At 41.6% G+C, this 13,367-nt stretch overlaps 1 protein-coding gene across 4 annotated transcripts in view; it reads left to right on the forward strand.

Moving 5' to 3' along the window:
- UQCRC2 (ubiquinol-cytochrome c reductase core protein 2) overlaps positions 1–13,367 on the forward strand; it is a 26,326-nt gene continuing 12,959 nt past the window's right edge. For 2 of the 4 annotated variants that reach the window (XM_054242663.2, XM_002755966.7), the window contains exons 1-8: positions 1–120; positions 3,374–3,457; positions 3,556–3,705; positions 4,643–4,707; positions 9,154–9,210; positions 9,456–9,580; positions 12,000–12,097; positions 12,428–12,485. In XM_054242663.2, coding sequence (XP_054098638.1) covers positions 88–120; positions 3,374–3,457; positions 3,556–3,705; positions 4,643–4,707; positions 9,154–9,210; positions 9,456–9,580; positions 12,000–12,097; positions 12,428–12,485 — 670 coding nt within the window. In that variant the 5' untranslated portion in view covers positions 1–87. The remainder of the gene's footprint in view (positions 121–3,373; positions 3,458–3,555; positions 3,706–4,642; positions 4,708–9,153; positions 9,211–9,455; positions 9,581–11,999; positions 12,098–12,427; positions 12,486–13,367) is intronic. The other 2 variants (XM_054242664.2, XM_078344849.1) reach the window with 1 other exon arrangement.

Here is a 13,367-nt window from a genome sequence, read left to right on the forward strand (position 1 = left end):
GGGGAACGCTGGGAAGCTCCCGGCCTCCGCCACCATCTTGCTTTTCTATAATCCGGCAGTGACCGTGGGTCAGAACAATCTTGAATCATGAAGCTACTAACCAGAGCCGGATCCTTCTCGGTGAGCTCAGGTGGCGGGTTTGGGAACAGGCTGGGGAGTAGTGTGCCAGCAAGGTGATACGAGGTGGAAGTGCCTAGTCTGGGGTACTGGACTTTGGTCTTCCGTCTGCCCTTCAGCTGAATCCTGCGGGCCTACTGGGCTGCAGACCGGGTCAGGCTTTGGAGGCCCAGCTCGTGCTGTGAGCAAAAGAGACCTAACACCGGGAAACCTGAAGAGAGGGGCAGGACCTGAGAGCGGAGTTGAAGCGACTCCCTGGAGAGACTTCTGAAGGTCACTCCGGCACTCAAGTGCTGGAGAGACTGTGAAACCAGGGGAAGCGGGAGGACGGCGCAGACTTAGCCCCCCGCCGCTTCACTTTATCCCCTGCGGCCTCTGCTCCTTGGTTTATCACGGAGCATCAGTTTCCCCAGCTAGTAAAAGTATAAGAAAGGAGCTAATGCAGATGTAATACTCATCACAGTGTCTGGAACTTCATTGTTAATTATTGCGGTGTCTTAGTAATCTAACGTTGCTTTCCTTGATCGTATGCTAGACGGTTCCTCCAAGACGCCTCTGTTTGTCCTCAAAAGCTCCTTAAGTTTCCCCCTTCAAGCCTAAATTAAACATAGCTGTCACTTGGGGAAAACACACACATCAGGGTTATATCAATGTGGGACAGTGGTTATTAAGAGGGGTACGGGGAACAGTTAAAAAAAATTATAGCGAGGGACAGTATGCCCGCAGGGAAACGGTGGCGATGTCTGGAGAAATATTTGGTTGTAACAACTTGTAAGGTGATTGCTGTTGACATCAAGAGGCCGGGGAGGCTGCCAAACATCACCTTACAACAAAGAATTATCTAGCCCCAAGTGCCAGTAGCAATACCTGTGTTGAGAAACCCTCCTAGAGGGAGATGCAGAAGACCAGATCTGGGCATGGAATGTTCTTATGCTTTATGTTTACATAAATGTACTGTGGGTTATATAAATTTAGGCCGTAATTGCATTAACCTACCCGTTATACCTAGACAAACCAGTGATTAGCTGCCCTTTGAGGGCAGCACGATTAGATTGGCTAAAGACCCCAAAATTTCCTTCTCCACTCTGTTTTGCGATAGGAAAAGCTCAGAGAAAACCGTTGGAGAGGTCCAAAGTAAACAAATTGCAGTCAACTTGAAAGCAAGGCCGGGCGGAGTGGCTCAGGCCTGTAATCCCAGCACTTTGGGAGGCCGAGGTGGGTGGATCATTTGAGGTCAGGAGTTCGAGACCAGCATGGCCAACATAGTGAAACCCCCGTCTCTACCAAAAATTAGCCGGGCGTGGTGGTGTATGCCTGTAATCACAGCTACTAGGGAGACTGAGGCAGGAGAATTGCTTGAGCCGGGGAGGTGGAGGTTGCAGTGAGCTGAGATCACACCACTGCACTCCAGCCTGAACAACAGAACGAGACTCCATCTCAAACAAACAAAAAAAACACTAACCAGGTGTCACTAACTGGGCACATTTGGTTGGAAAACACCTAAAATCTCAGTTGGTAACAGAACTATAGATTATTCATATTTGAATTGCTATGCCCATATATCTTAAAGTTTACTTTTTGGAAAATCAGCCCAAAATAACAAAGAGGGTTAACTATACCATACCCAGCAAACTAAATTGATGATGATAAAGCAAAGCTAATTGTAATTCATAACTGAAAAGCAGTACTAAAAGCAAATGATAACCAACAGCCAACCTAGTACAGCATTCATGCTAGATGTACAGCAAACCGCCCTCTAGACAGCACAGAGTGGAGGCATCGCAGCCTGTGCGGGGATGCCAGGGAAACTCCAGCAAGGTGTTCATTGGGTCTTGGGAGCACTAAGTTTTATTCACTCATAATCTCCTCTAGTAACCTCATGAACTTTAGTCATAATCAGAACAATTTTTATGGCACGGTATGACATTTGCCCAAACTGAATAAAATGAGTGTATTTTGAGTCCATTATCTAATATTTAAAGGGACCCTTTTACTGTACCAGTAAACTGCAATTTATATGTTGAGAATCTGCTGTGGATGAAGCCATCGTTAATCTCAGGATGACATACATGTCATAAATACTTTAGTCAAAAAAAGTGTGTGGTCTTAATACAGCACACAACAGAGTGAAAATACAGTGGAAAATATTGAGGGCTCGGAGGAAGTTGGTATATACTTTGTCTTTTTTAAAGGTTACTAAGATGATTAAGAAGATGAAACAATTTCAATTGGAAAATAGACTAAACAGGTGAGACTCATTGGGCAGATAAGGGAAGCAAGAAGCTGAAACCTATAAAAGGCTGTGGACGAAGGCCAGGCCCAGTGGCTCAGCTCACGCCTGGAATCCTAGCACTTTTGGAGGCCGAGGCGGGTGAATTGCTTGAGCTGAGGAGTGTGAGACCAGCCGGAGCAACATGGTGAAACCCCGTCTCTACTAAAATAAAAAAATTAGCCAGGCATGGCGGCATGCACCTCTAATACCAGCTACTCGGGAGACTGAGGCAGGAGAATCACTTCAACCTGGGAGGCAGATGTTGCAGTGAGCCGGGATCGCACCCCTGCTCAGCTCACTGCAACATCCACCTCCCGGCTCACTGCAAGAGTGAAACTCCGCCGCAAAAAGAAAAAAAAAAGTTCGTGGATGTGGCAATCTGACACTTTTTCAAAAAATGCCAAAGCATTAGACGCTACGAAAAACCATGAAACTTTAATAAGGTAACTGAAAGTTAAAAGAAAATACAGTGATTCTCTGCATCATAAAAATTAGCATCAAGAACTCTATAAATCATGAATAAATAGAGGTTTAAGAATGGCTTGGGGAAACTGGTGAATTAATAAGTTATGCAGCTAGGCTGGGTGCAGTGGTTCACACCTATAATCCCAACACTTTGGGAGGCTGAGGCAGCGGATCACTTGAGGTCAGGAGTTACCAGCTTGGCCAACATAGTGAAACCCTGTCTCTACTAAGAAATACGAAGAAAAATTAGCTGGACATGTTGACACTCACCTGTAGTCCCAGCTTCTCAGGAGGCGGAAGCAGGAGAATGGCTTGAACCCAGGAAGCGGAGGTTGCAGTGATGCTCTGTCATTATAAAAAAAAAAAAAAGTTATGCAGCTGAATCCTCCCACGGAGGTGGTTATTGCTCCTTTAATGCTGAAACACCCTCTGTCACTTGGGTACACTAATGTACCATGCTTTTATATAGAGTACTGTTCTTGTGAGAAATGTGTGTAACCTGTGTTTTTTTGTGTTTAGAGATTTTATTCTCTCAAAGTTGCCCCCAAAGTTAAAGCCACAGCTGCGCCTGCAGGAGCACCGCCACAACCTCAGGACCTCGAGGTTAGTCCCCCTGACCTGCTCGCTGGAACCCCTACATGCCTTACTCTCCGTGGTAATATGAAGACATTCGTTATATCTCTACTTTATTTTAAATACAGTTTACCAAGTTACCAAATGGTTTGGTGATTGCTTCTTTGGAAAACTATGCTCCTGTATCAAGAATTGGTTTGTTCATTAAAGCAGGCAGTAGATATGAGGACTCCAACAATTTAGGAACCACTCATTTGCTGCGTCTTGCATCCGGTCTGGTGAGTATCTTCACTACCTCAAGTGTTTGGAAATGCTGTGTTATCTTGGTCCTATGAAAAAGGAAAACTAAAATTAGTGTCTTTATTTTTGCTTCCTGCTGTTGCAAATTACCATGGACCGGGTGGCTTAAATCAAATGAATTTATCCTCTCACAGTTCTAGAGGCTAGAAGTCAAAGTCAAGGTATCTCAGTCAAGCCAAGATATCAGTAGGGCTGTGATCCCTCTAAAAATTCGAGAAAGGCAGAAGTCCTCCCCTGCCTTTTCCTAGCTTCTGGCAGTTGCCCACAGCCCTGCAGCTACAGCACTGCAGTCTTTGCCTTTGTTGTCATGTAGCCTTCTATCTGTGTCCGCGTTCCTCCTAATAAGGATAGCAGTCATAGGAGATTTAGTGCCCACCATAATCCAATATGATGTCATCTCAAATACTTAAATCTGCAGAGACCTTATTACCAAATAAAGTCACATTCACACGTTCTGGCTGGACATAAATCTGGGGGGAACACTGTTTAACCCAGTACAGTCCCCTAATGTAAAATGAGAAATCACAAGATATTTGCCACAGAGAAGTACTAAATTAGTATCCATATGAATGTTGGTTTTAGAGCATAAGAAATCAGTAAACAGATTTTTAAAACAAAGTGTCATAAATTGAAAGACAATTAACTCTTTTTCCCATATGCAGGTCTCTTTCAGAATAGACGACAATGAATCCAGTAAGCATGTATTTGACACAGGAAATTTTACATAAATGTACTTAATATAAAAGTCTATACTTAAGCTTTTTGTTGAGCCTTGTTTTATTTCTCAAAAGGATGCAAGAATTTAGAAAAAATTTTTTTAAGTCTGCTCATAACAGATAACAGATGATCAAGTATGATGTTTGGCAAACTTGGCATTGAAAAACTACAAAGATAATCATTATTTTCTTTTTCAAGACGACAAAAGGAGCTTCATCTTTCAAGATAACCCGTGGAATTGAAGCAGTTGGTGGCTTATTAAGGTTTGTTAAATAAGTAATAGAAAATAGTGAAAATGCCAGAATATACTCCATTGTAAGGGAACTTTTCTCTGTTATCAAGGGGTTGAGGATTTCTTAAGCAACACATGAAAGAAAAGACAGATGAATTTGACTACATCAAAATGTAAAACATCTTTATGTCTTAAAAATTTAAGTAACTGCCTGGGGGTAGACATCTGCAGTATACAGGCATACCTCAGAGACGTTGCAGGTTCTGTTCCAGACCACCACAATAAAGGGAATATCGCAGGAAAGCAAGTCCTTTTGTGGTTTCCCAGCACTTTTAAAAGTTATGTTTACACTGTACGGTAGTCTACTAAGTGTACAGTTAGCATTTTGTCTTGAAAAAAATGTATATAGACTTAATTTTAAGATATTTTATTACTTTAAAAATGTTAACAATTAACTGAATCTTCAGCAAGTCATAATCTTTTTGCTGGTGGAGGGTCTTCCCCCCGTGTTGATGACTGCTGACTGATCAAGGTGATGGTTGCTGAAGATGCGGGGGACTGACAGTTTCTTAAATCAGTTAACAGTGAAGTTAGCTGCATTGATTGACTCTTCCTTTTATGGAGATTTCTCTGTAGCATAAGATGCTGTTTTAGCCTTTTACCCACAGAACTTTCAAAATTAGAGTCAGTAGTCTCAAACCCTACCACTTTTTTATCAACCAAGATTATTTAATATTCTTTGTTGTCATTTCAACAGTGTTCACAGCATTTTCAACTAGGAGTTGATTGTGTCTCAGTAAACCACTTTATTGACTCATCCATAAGAAGCAACTCCTCAGGCTGGGTGCACTGGCTCACGCCTGTAATCCCAGCACTTTGGGAGGCCGAGGCGGGTGGATCACAAGGTCAAGAGACCGAGACCATCCTGGTCAACAAGGTGAAACCCCGTCTCTACTAAAAATACAAAAATTAGCTGGGCATGGTGGTGTGTGCCTGTAGTCCCAGCTACTCGGGAGGCTGAGGCAGGAGAATTGCTTGAACCCAGGAGGTGGAGGTTGCAGTGAGCTGAGATCGTGCCGTTGCTCTCCAGTCTGGGTAACAACAGCGAGACTCCATCTCCCAAAAAAAAAAAAAAAAAAGGAAGCAACTCCTCTGTTCCAAGTTTTATCATAAGATTGCAGCCCTTCAGTCACATCTTCTGGCTGCACTTCTAGTTCTCTTGTGATTCCCACCATATTTGTGGTTTCTTCCTCCTCTGAAGTCTTGCCTCTCATACTGGTCCATGAGGGTTGGAATTAGCTTCTTCCAAACTCCTATTAATAAACGTTGATACTTTGACATCCTCCCATGAGTCACAAATGTTCTTAATAGCATCTAGAATGGTGAATCCTTTCCAGAAAATTTTTAGTTTACTTTGCCAGGATCCATCAGTGTTTTCACTATCTGTGGTAGCTGTAGCCTTACAGAATGTATTTATTGAATAATGAGACTTTAAAGTAAAAATTACTTCTTGATCCATAGGCTGCAGAATGGATGTTGTGTTAGCAGGCATGAAAACAATATTAATTTCCATGTACATCTGCCTCAGAGCTCTTGGGTGATTAAATGCACTGTCAGTGAGCAGTAATATTTTAAAAGGAATCTTTTTTCTGAGCAATGGGCTTAAAATATTCAGCGTCCATGCTATAAACTAATGTACTATCATCCAGACTTTTTTTGTCCCATTTACAGTGCACAAGCAGAGTAGTAGATTTAGCATAATTCTTAAGGGCTCTCAGATTTTGAGAATGGTAGATGATGTCAGCCTGAAGTCATTAGACCCTAACGAGAGTCAGCCTGTCCTTTGAAGCTTCGAAACCAGGCATTGACTTCTCTAGCTGTCCTGGACAGCGTCCTCTTCCAATGTACATCTGTTTTGTCAACATTGAAAATCTGTGGTTTAGTGTAGCCATCTTCATCAATGATCTTACCTAGATCTTCTGATAACTTGTTGCAGCTTCTAAATCAGCATTTGCTGGTTCATTTTGCACTTTTATGTTAAAAAGATGACTTCTTTCATTAAACCTCATGAACTAACCTCTGCTAGCTTCAGACTTTTCTTCTGTACCTCACCTCTCTCTCAGCGTTCATATAATTGAAGAGAATTAGGGCATTGCTCTGGACTAGGCTTTGACTTAAGGGGATGCAGTTTGATCTGTCCAGACCACTAAAACTCTATTATCAGCAATAAGGCTGTTTGACTTTTAATGTCATTCATGTGTTTAGTGGAGTAGCACTTTTAGATTTCTTCAAGAACTGGGCTAGTGCAGAAGGCCTAGCTTTTGACGTGTCTCACTTTTTAACACACCTTCCTCACTTCCTCAGAAGCTTAATCATTTCTAGCTTCTACTTTAAAGTGAGACATGAGACTCTTCCTTTCACTTGTATACTTAGAGGCCATTGTAGGGTTATTAATTGGCCTAATTTCAATACTGTTGTGTCTCAGGAGTAGGAAGGCCCAAAGAGAGAGAGAGAGAGAGACTTGGGGAACAGCTGGTCAGTGGAATAGTCAGGACAGAAACAGCATTTCCTTTTATTTATTTGAGACAGGGTCTTGCTGTGTTGCCCAGGCTAGAGTGCAATGGTGCAGGCATAACTTATTGCAGCCTCAAACCCCTGGGCCCAAGCAATCCTTCTCCCTTGACCTCCTAAGTAGCTAGGACTGCAGGCACAGGCCACCATGCCCAGCTGATTTTTGTTTTTTGTACAGATGAGGATCTCACTGTGTTGCCCAGACTGGTCTTGAATTCCTGGGCTCAGGTGATCCTCTCACCTCAGCCCAAAGTGCTGGAATTACAGATGTGAGCTACCACATCCAGCCCAGATTTTTTATATATTGTGTTGTCAGTGGTAAAGATGATAAAGAATCTCTTATTCTGCCAATAGGAGTATAAATTGATACAACCACTTAGAAAAGAATCAAGGAATATCTAGTAATATTGAAAAACCCCACAGTTTTTAATCACATGTGCAAAGGTATTCTTTATAAAGACCAGACACTATCTAAGTGTCTATCTTTAGGAAAATGGGCAAAGTGTGACAGAGTCATGATGGGACCACTACACAGCCGTTATGGAATGAACTAGATCTATACATCAGCGTAGCACAACTGAAGGGCAGAACAGTGTGTAAACAAGCAAGATTCAAGATTTCTTTAAAGTGTTGTGATTTTTAAAGCAGAACAGTACCATGTAGTGCTTAGGACCATGGTTTCCAGAGTGGGAGAGAGTAGGGCATTGGCCTTGGAAGGGTATGAAAAGATCTTCAACTTTATTTGGCATTTAAAAAAATTGTGGTCAAATATATATAACATAAAATTTATAATTTTCTTTCTTTTTTTTTTTTAAGACAGTCTCACTGTGTTACCCAGGCTGGGGTGCAGTGGCATGATCTTGGCTCACTGTAACCTCTGCTTCCTGGGTTCAAGCGATTCTCCTGCCTCAGCCTCCCAAGTAGGTGGGACTACAGGCTTGAACTACCACGCCTGGCTAGTTTTTGTGTTTTTAGTAGAGATGGGGTTTCACCCTGTTGGCTAGGCTGCTTTCGAGCACCTGACCTCAAGTGATTCGCCCTCCTCAGCCTCTGAAACTGCTAGGTTTACAGGCATAAGCCACCGTGCCCGGCCCAAAGTTAACATTTTCTAAGTGTGCAGTTAAGTGGCATTTAGCAACCTTCATCAACATTTATTTATCTCTAAAACATTCCTGTCTTCTCTCACCTGAAACTCTATACCTGTTAAACAATAGCTCCTCATTCTCCCCCTTCCCTCAGCCTCTAGCAACTGCCATTCTCTTTTCTTTTTTTTTGAGACAGAGTTTTGCTCTTGTTACCCAGGCTGGAGTGCAATGGTGCAATCTCGGCTCACCGCAACCTCCACCTCCTGGGTTCAGGCAATTCTCCTGCCTCAGCCTCCTGAGTAGCCGGGATTACAGGCACGCACCACTGTGCCCAGCTAAGTTTTTGTATTTTTAGTAGAGACGGGGTTTCACCATGTTGACGAGGATGGTCTAGACCTCTTGACCTCATGATCCACCCACCTTGGCCTCCCAAAGTGCTGGGATTACAGGCGTGAGCCACCGTGCCCGGCCTCTTTTCTATTTCTATAAATTTGACTACTCCAGGTACCTCATAAGTAGAATCATACAGTATTTGTCCCTTTGTGACTGGCTTATTGTATTTAGAATAACGTCTTCAGGGTTCATCTAATGTTGTAACTTGTGACTGGATTTCACTCCTTTTAAGGTTGAATTATTTGCTGTTAAAAAAATTTTTAATTTTAGTTGATGAATCTCTGGGGCTTTGTTATATTATTGTTCACACCTTTTATAATTCAGAAATTTTCTTTCCAAAGGAATTGGTTGATATAACAGAAGATTATAAGGGAAAGCTCACTATTGTGATTCAGATTATTTATTGTAGTTTATATTTTTCAATTCAGTGTGACTGCAACAAGGGAAAACATGGCTTACACTGTGGAATGCCTGCGGGGCGATGTGTAAGTACCTGTGTGTGTTTAGGACTTCTGCTTTAAAAGAAATACTAAGCTGCTCACTTCTGGTCTTTATAATGCATCATTGTGACCTCTGGCTTCTGTTTTGGATTATTATTCATAAACTGCTCATAAACCCTGTGCTTACTACAAGGCCTAAATTTCATTTTGAGAGCATTACAGCTATATAGAATCTCAAATGTTGGTTTTACATTTTTGACTCGTAATTCTTGTCTCAACGTCTTCTGTAGTGATATTCTAATGGAGTTCCTGCTCAATGTCACCACATCACCAGAATTTCGTCACTGGGAAGTAGGTGAGATTCAGCCTCAGCTAAAGATTGACAAGGCTGTGGCCTTTCAGAATCCACAGACTCGTAAGTACATTTCCAGATCACATTCAGTTGTTTCTAAGATACTAGCTTTTTTGGAGTATCAATTTGTAGAAGAAAAAAATGCTCTCAACATTTTTATTTATTTATTTTTTGAGACAGAGTCTCATTCTGTCACCCAGGCTGGAGTGCGGTGGCACAATCTTGGCTCACTGCAACCTCCGCCTCCTGGGTTCAAGCAGTTCTCCTGCCTCGGCCTCCTGAGCAGCTGGAATTATAGGCATGCACCACCACACCTGGCTAATTTTTTGTAGTTTTAGTAGAAACAGGGTTTTGCCATGTTAGCCAGGCTGGTCTCGAACTCCTGGCCTCAAGTGATCCACCCACCTCAGCCTTCCAAAGTGCTGCAGTTACAGGTGTGAGCCATAATGCCTGGCCAAATTTTTTACTACTCAAATTTGAAAATATCTTTTTCAAAAATATGTTATTTAGATACATTATTCTTTTGTTTCTAAACAAATCATTTTTCATGTATAGTGGTAAGTAAATTGTTTGTAGGATCCTAGAAGTTTTTCCTGTTTTCTTCTGAATGTTTTGTTTTTGTTTGTTTGTTTTTGAGACAGGGTCTTGCTTATTGCCCAGACTGGAGTGCAGTGGCACGATCTCACTGCAGCCGCAACCTTCTGGACTTAGGTGATCCACCCACCTCAGTCTCCTAAATAGCTGGGACTACAGGCACATGTCGCCACACCATGCTAATTTTTATTTTTATTTTTTTATAGAGATAGGGTCTCACTATATTGCCTAGGCTGGTCTCAACCTCCTGGACTGAAGTGATCCTCCCACCTCAGCTTCCTCAAGTGCTGGGATTGCAGGCATAAGCCCCCATGCCTGGCCCCCAGTGATTTTTAAGAATTGTTTTTGCTTCCATCAAATCCTGCAGCAGTTTATTGCTGTTGCTGCTGCTATTATTACTTACTGTTGTGTTGCTGTTATTGTTTAGCCATCTCCTATTGAGTCTTTCCAAAGTAAGTGACTTAATTTTTTTAAATAGGAATCTTTTTTTGCATTCATATTTTATGTTTATATAAGTTTTATTGTATAATCTTGACGAGTACAACTGGCAAAACAAGTCTATAAACAACTGCTGTTGACTCTTTGGAGTCATACAACTTCTAGTGGAAACAGAAATATGCAGCAAGTGCAGAAATAGGTCAGCTCAGGGCCTCAGCATGGGACAGGCTCCCCTCCGCATGCAGGCCTGATGTTACTTCATGATAATGCTTGGTGTCACAGAGGAGCATGATCTTTGTTGCTCAGAATTTCTGCTGAAGAAATAGATAGAATGGTACAATTTAGGAAAGATGACCAGAGTGGCTTCTTCCCCACTGGCAGCAGTGAGGCACCAGCCCACATCCATTCTGCCTGAACAGTTACTGTGTAGTCTCCTGGCTGGCGTCTGCCTCCAGGTTTACATCTTGAGTCCATCTCTCACGCTGTGGGAGATGTGATCCTTCTGACATGAAAGTAAGCCTTCTTATTATCTGTGGGATAAGTCCAAACAGCATATATGTATATGGCCTTGCATGATGTTACCCCAGCCCACTTGTCTTACTTTGTGCTCTACCCTCTTCCCCCAGCTGCAATTCCCATTTGAATCTAATTACTATTATACTTTATGACTTTGCTTTGTCTGCTTCCTATACCTAAAATGCTGTTCCCAAATGATTTCCTCTGGGAAACACCTACTCATTCTGTAAGATGGATCTGCCCTTCCCTTATGCCTCTACTGGACTTTTGACCCACTGCTGACATTGCACCCATAATACTTTATTTCAGATTTTCATCTTAAAATTTGAGGGCAGGCATTGTATGTACCACATCTCTGTATTTCTAGCACCTAGCACAGTGCCTCGAATAGGGAGGTTGTCAGATAATGAGCAACTAAAGGAACACTGCAGGCAAAAAGGCATTGAAGCAGGGAAAGCACCAAGCACAAGGGAGGAGTAAGTCCTGGTGGAAGCTCGCATTGGTCCCCCGAAAACTGCCAGGCAACCTCCTAATTACCTAGAAAGGAAACCTAGGAGTAAGTAAGATCCAGACTAAATGACTTGTCCAATGTCACATGGGAAGATGGCAGCAGAACCATAACTAGGTGGGACTTCCCGAAACCTAGGCCAGTATACCTTCCAGGGGTTACCAGCTAGGTTAAAATTGGAAAAGTGGTTTAGGTGGACTCCAGTATACAGAAGCCGCTGCTATGTAATCCCTTTTTTTTTTTTCTCAGCGCATTCTACTGGCAGAAACTGGCAGTTACTAGAGGTTAAATAATAATAAATTTCAAGTCCTCTTAATGCCAGAAGATGACCAAATTTGTATAGGCTTGATGCTTTCTAGGTTTTAAAAATGTTGTTTTCTTTATTGAAAGTGCATTTCCCTAAATGTTTCTTTACTTATCTCACAGATGTCATTGAAAATTTGCATGCAGCAGCTTACCGGAATGCCTTGGCTAATCCCTTGTATTGTCCTGACTATAGGATTGGAAAAGTGACACCAGAGGAGGTACCCAGTCTCTTTTTATTCCTTTTTCAAATAACAGCTTTATTGAGATGTAATTCACCATGCTAAACAACCTATTTAAAGTGCACACAATTCAGTGGTTTTCATTATATTCAGAGTTGTGCAACCATGACCACAATTAGGTGCTGGTTCTTTAAAGCAATAGTTTTTATAATAAAATCCCAGGGTAATTCAGCTCAGTTAGTACCATGTAGTTCATTACAGCAGCTTTTAAGGCTAAGTATTTATTTTCTTCCAAACTGCACTTTTACATTTTTACAGCTTTTTATATTTATGCCAATATAACATAATAAGTGTTTTTAACTTCCTCAGTTACATTACTTCGTTCAGAACCATTTCACAAGTGCAAGAATGGCTTTGATTGGACTTGGTAAGTTAAGTATTGTCTGTTGGCTTCCTTAAGAGCAATTCCTCAAACTGTAATTACGTGATCATAGGATTGAACAGAATTTGCAAACTTCAGCCTTCTATTTATGCCAGACAGGCAATATATGATAAGATTTTAGTTGCTAGTCATTTGTTTTTGAAAGCAGAATCCAGCATTTAAATTTGTAAACCACTGGCTGTAAATTCTTTATGATACTTGCAAAACCTGTAACAAAGGTGAATTTCTCAAAGCAAAGAGCATTTACTATTTTTTAAAAGGAAATGTAGCTTACTAGAAAAACAGGCAGAGGGCATAGACAGTTCATGGGAGAAATATGTATGTATTTGTGTAGCTAACTATCTGTTTTAAATGATCAGCCTCACTAATGATTAAGAAAATTTTAATCTATGATAATGGCAAAATTAAAAGATTGACACTGCCCAGAATTGACCAGGGTATGGAGAAATAGGCATTCTTACAAATTGTTAGTGGGAATATAAACTAGTACAACATTTGGGGAGATTTATTTGAATATTTCTGTTAAAATTCTAGGCTGGGCCCAGTGGCTCATGCCTATAATCCTAGCACTTTGGGAGGCCGAGGTGGGCAGATCACCTGAGTTCAGGATTCAAGACCGGCCTGGCCAATATGGTGAAACCCCATCTCTACTAAAAATAAAAAATTAGCCAGGCATGATGACGCATGCCTGTAATCCCAACTACTTGGGAGGCTGAGTAGGAGAATCGCTTGAACCCAAGAGACAGTGATTGCAGTGAGCCGAGATTGTGCCACTGCACTCCAGCCTGGGCAGCAGAGCGAGCCTGTCTCAAAAAAAGAAAATTCTAAATGTTTATACTCATAGACCTAGTGACTTTTAAGAATTTG

Source organism: Callithrix jacchus, chromosome 12, assembly GCF_049354715.1.
Source record: "Callithrix jacchus isolate 240 chromosome 12, calJac240_pri, whole genome shotgun sequence".
Classification (NCBI taxonomy): domain Eukaryota; kingdom Metazoa; phylum Chordata; class Mammalia; order Primates; family Cebidae; genus Callithrix; species Callithrix jacchus.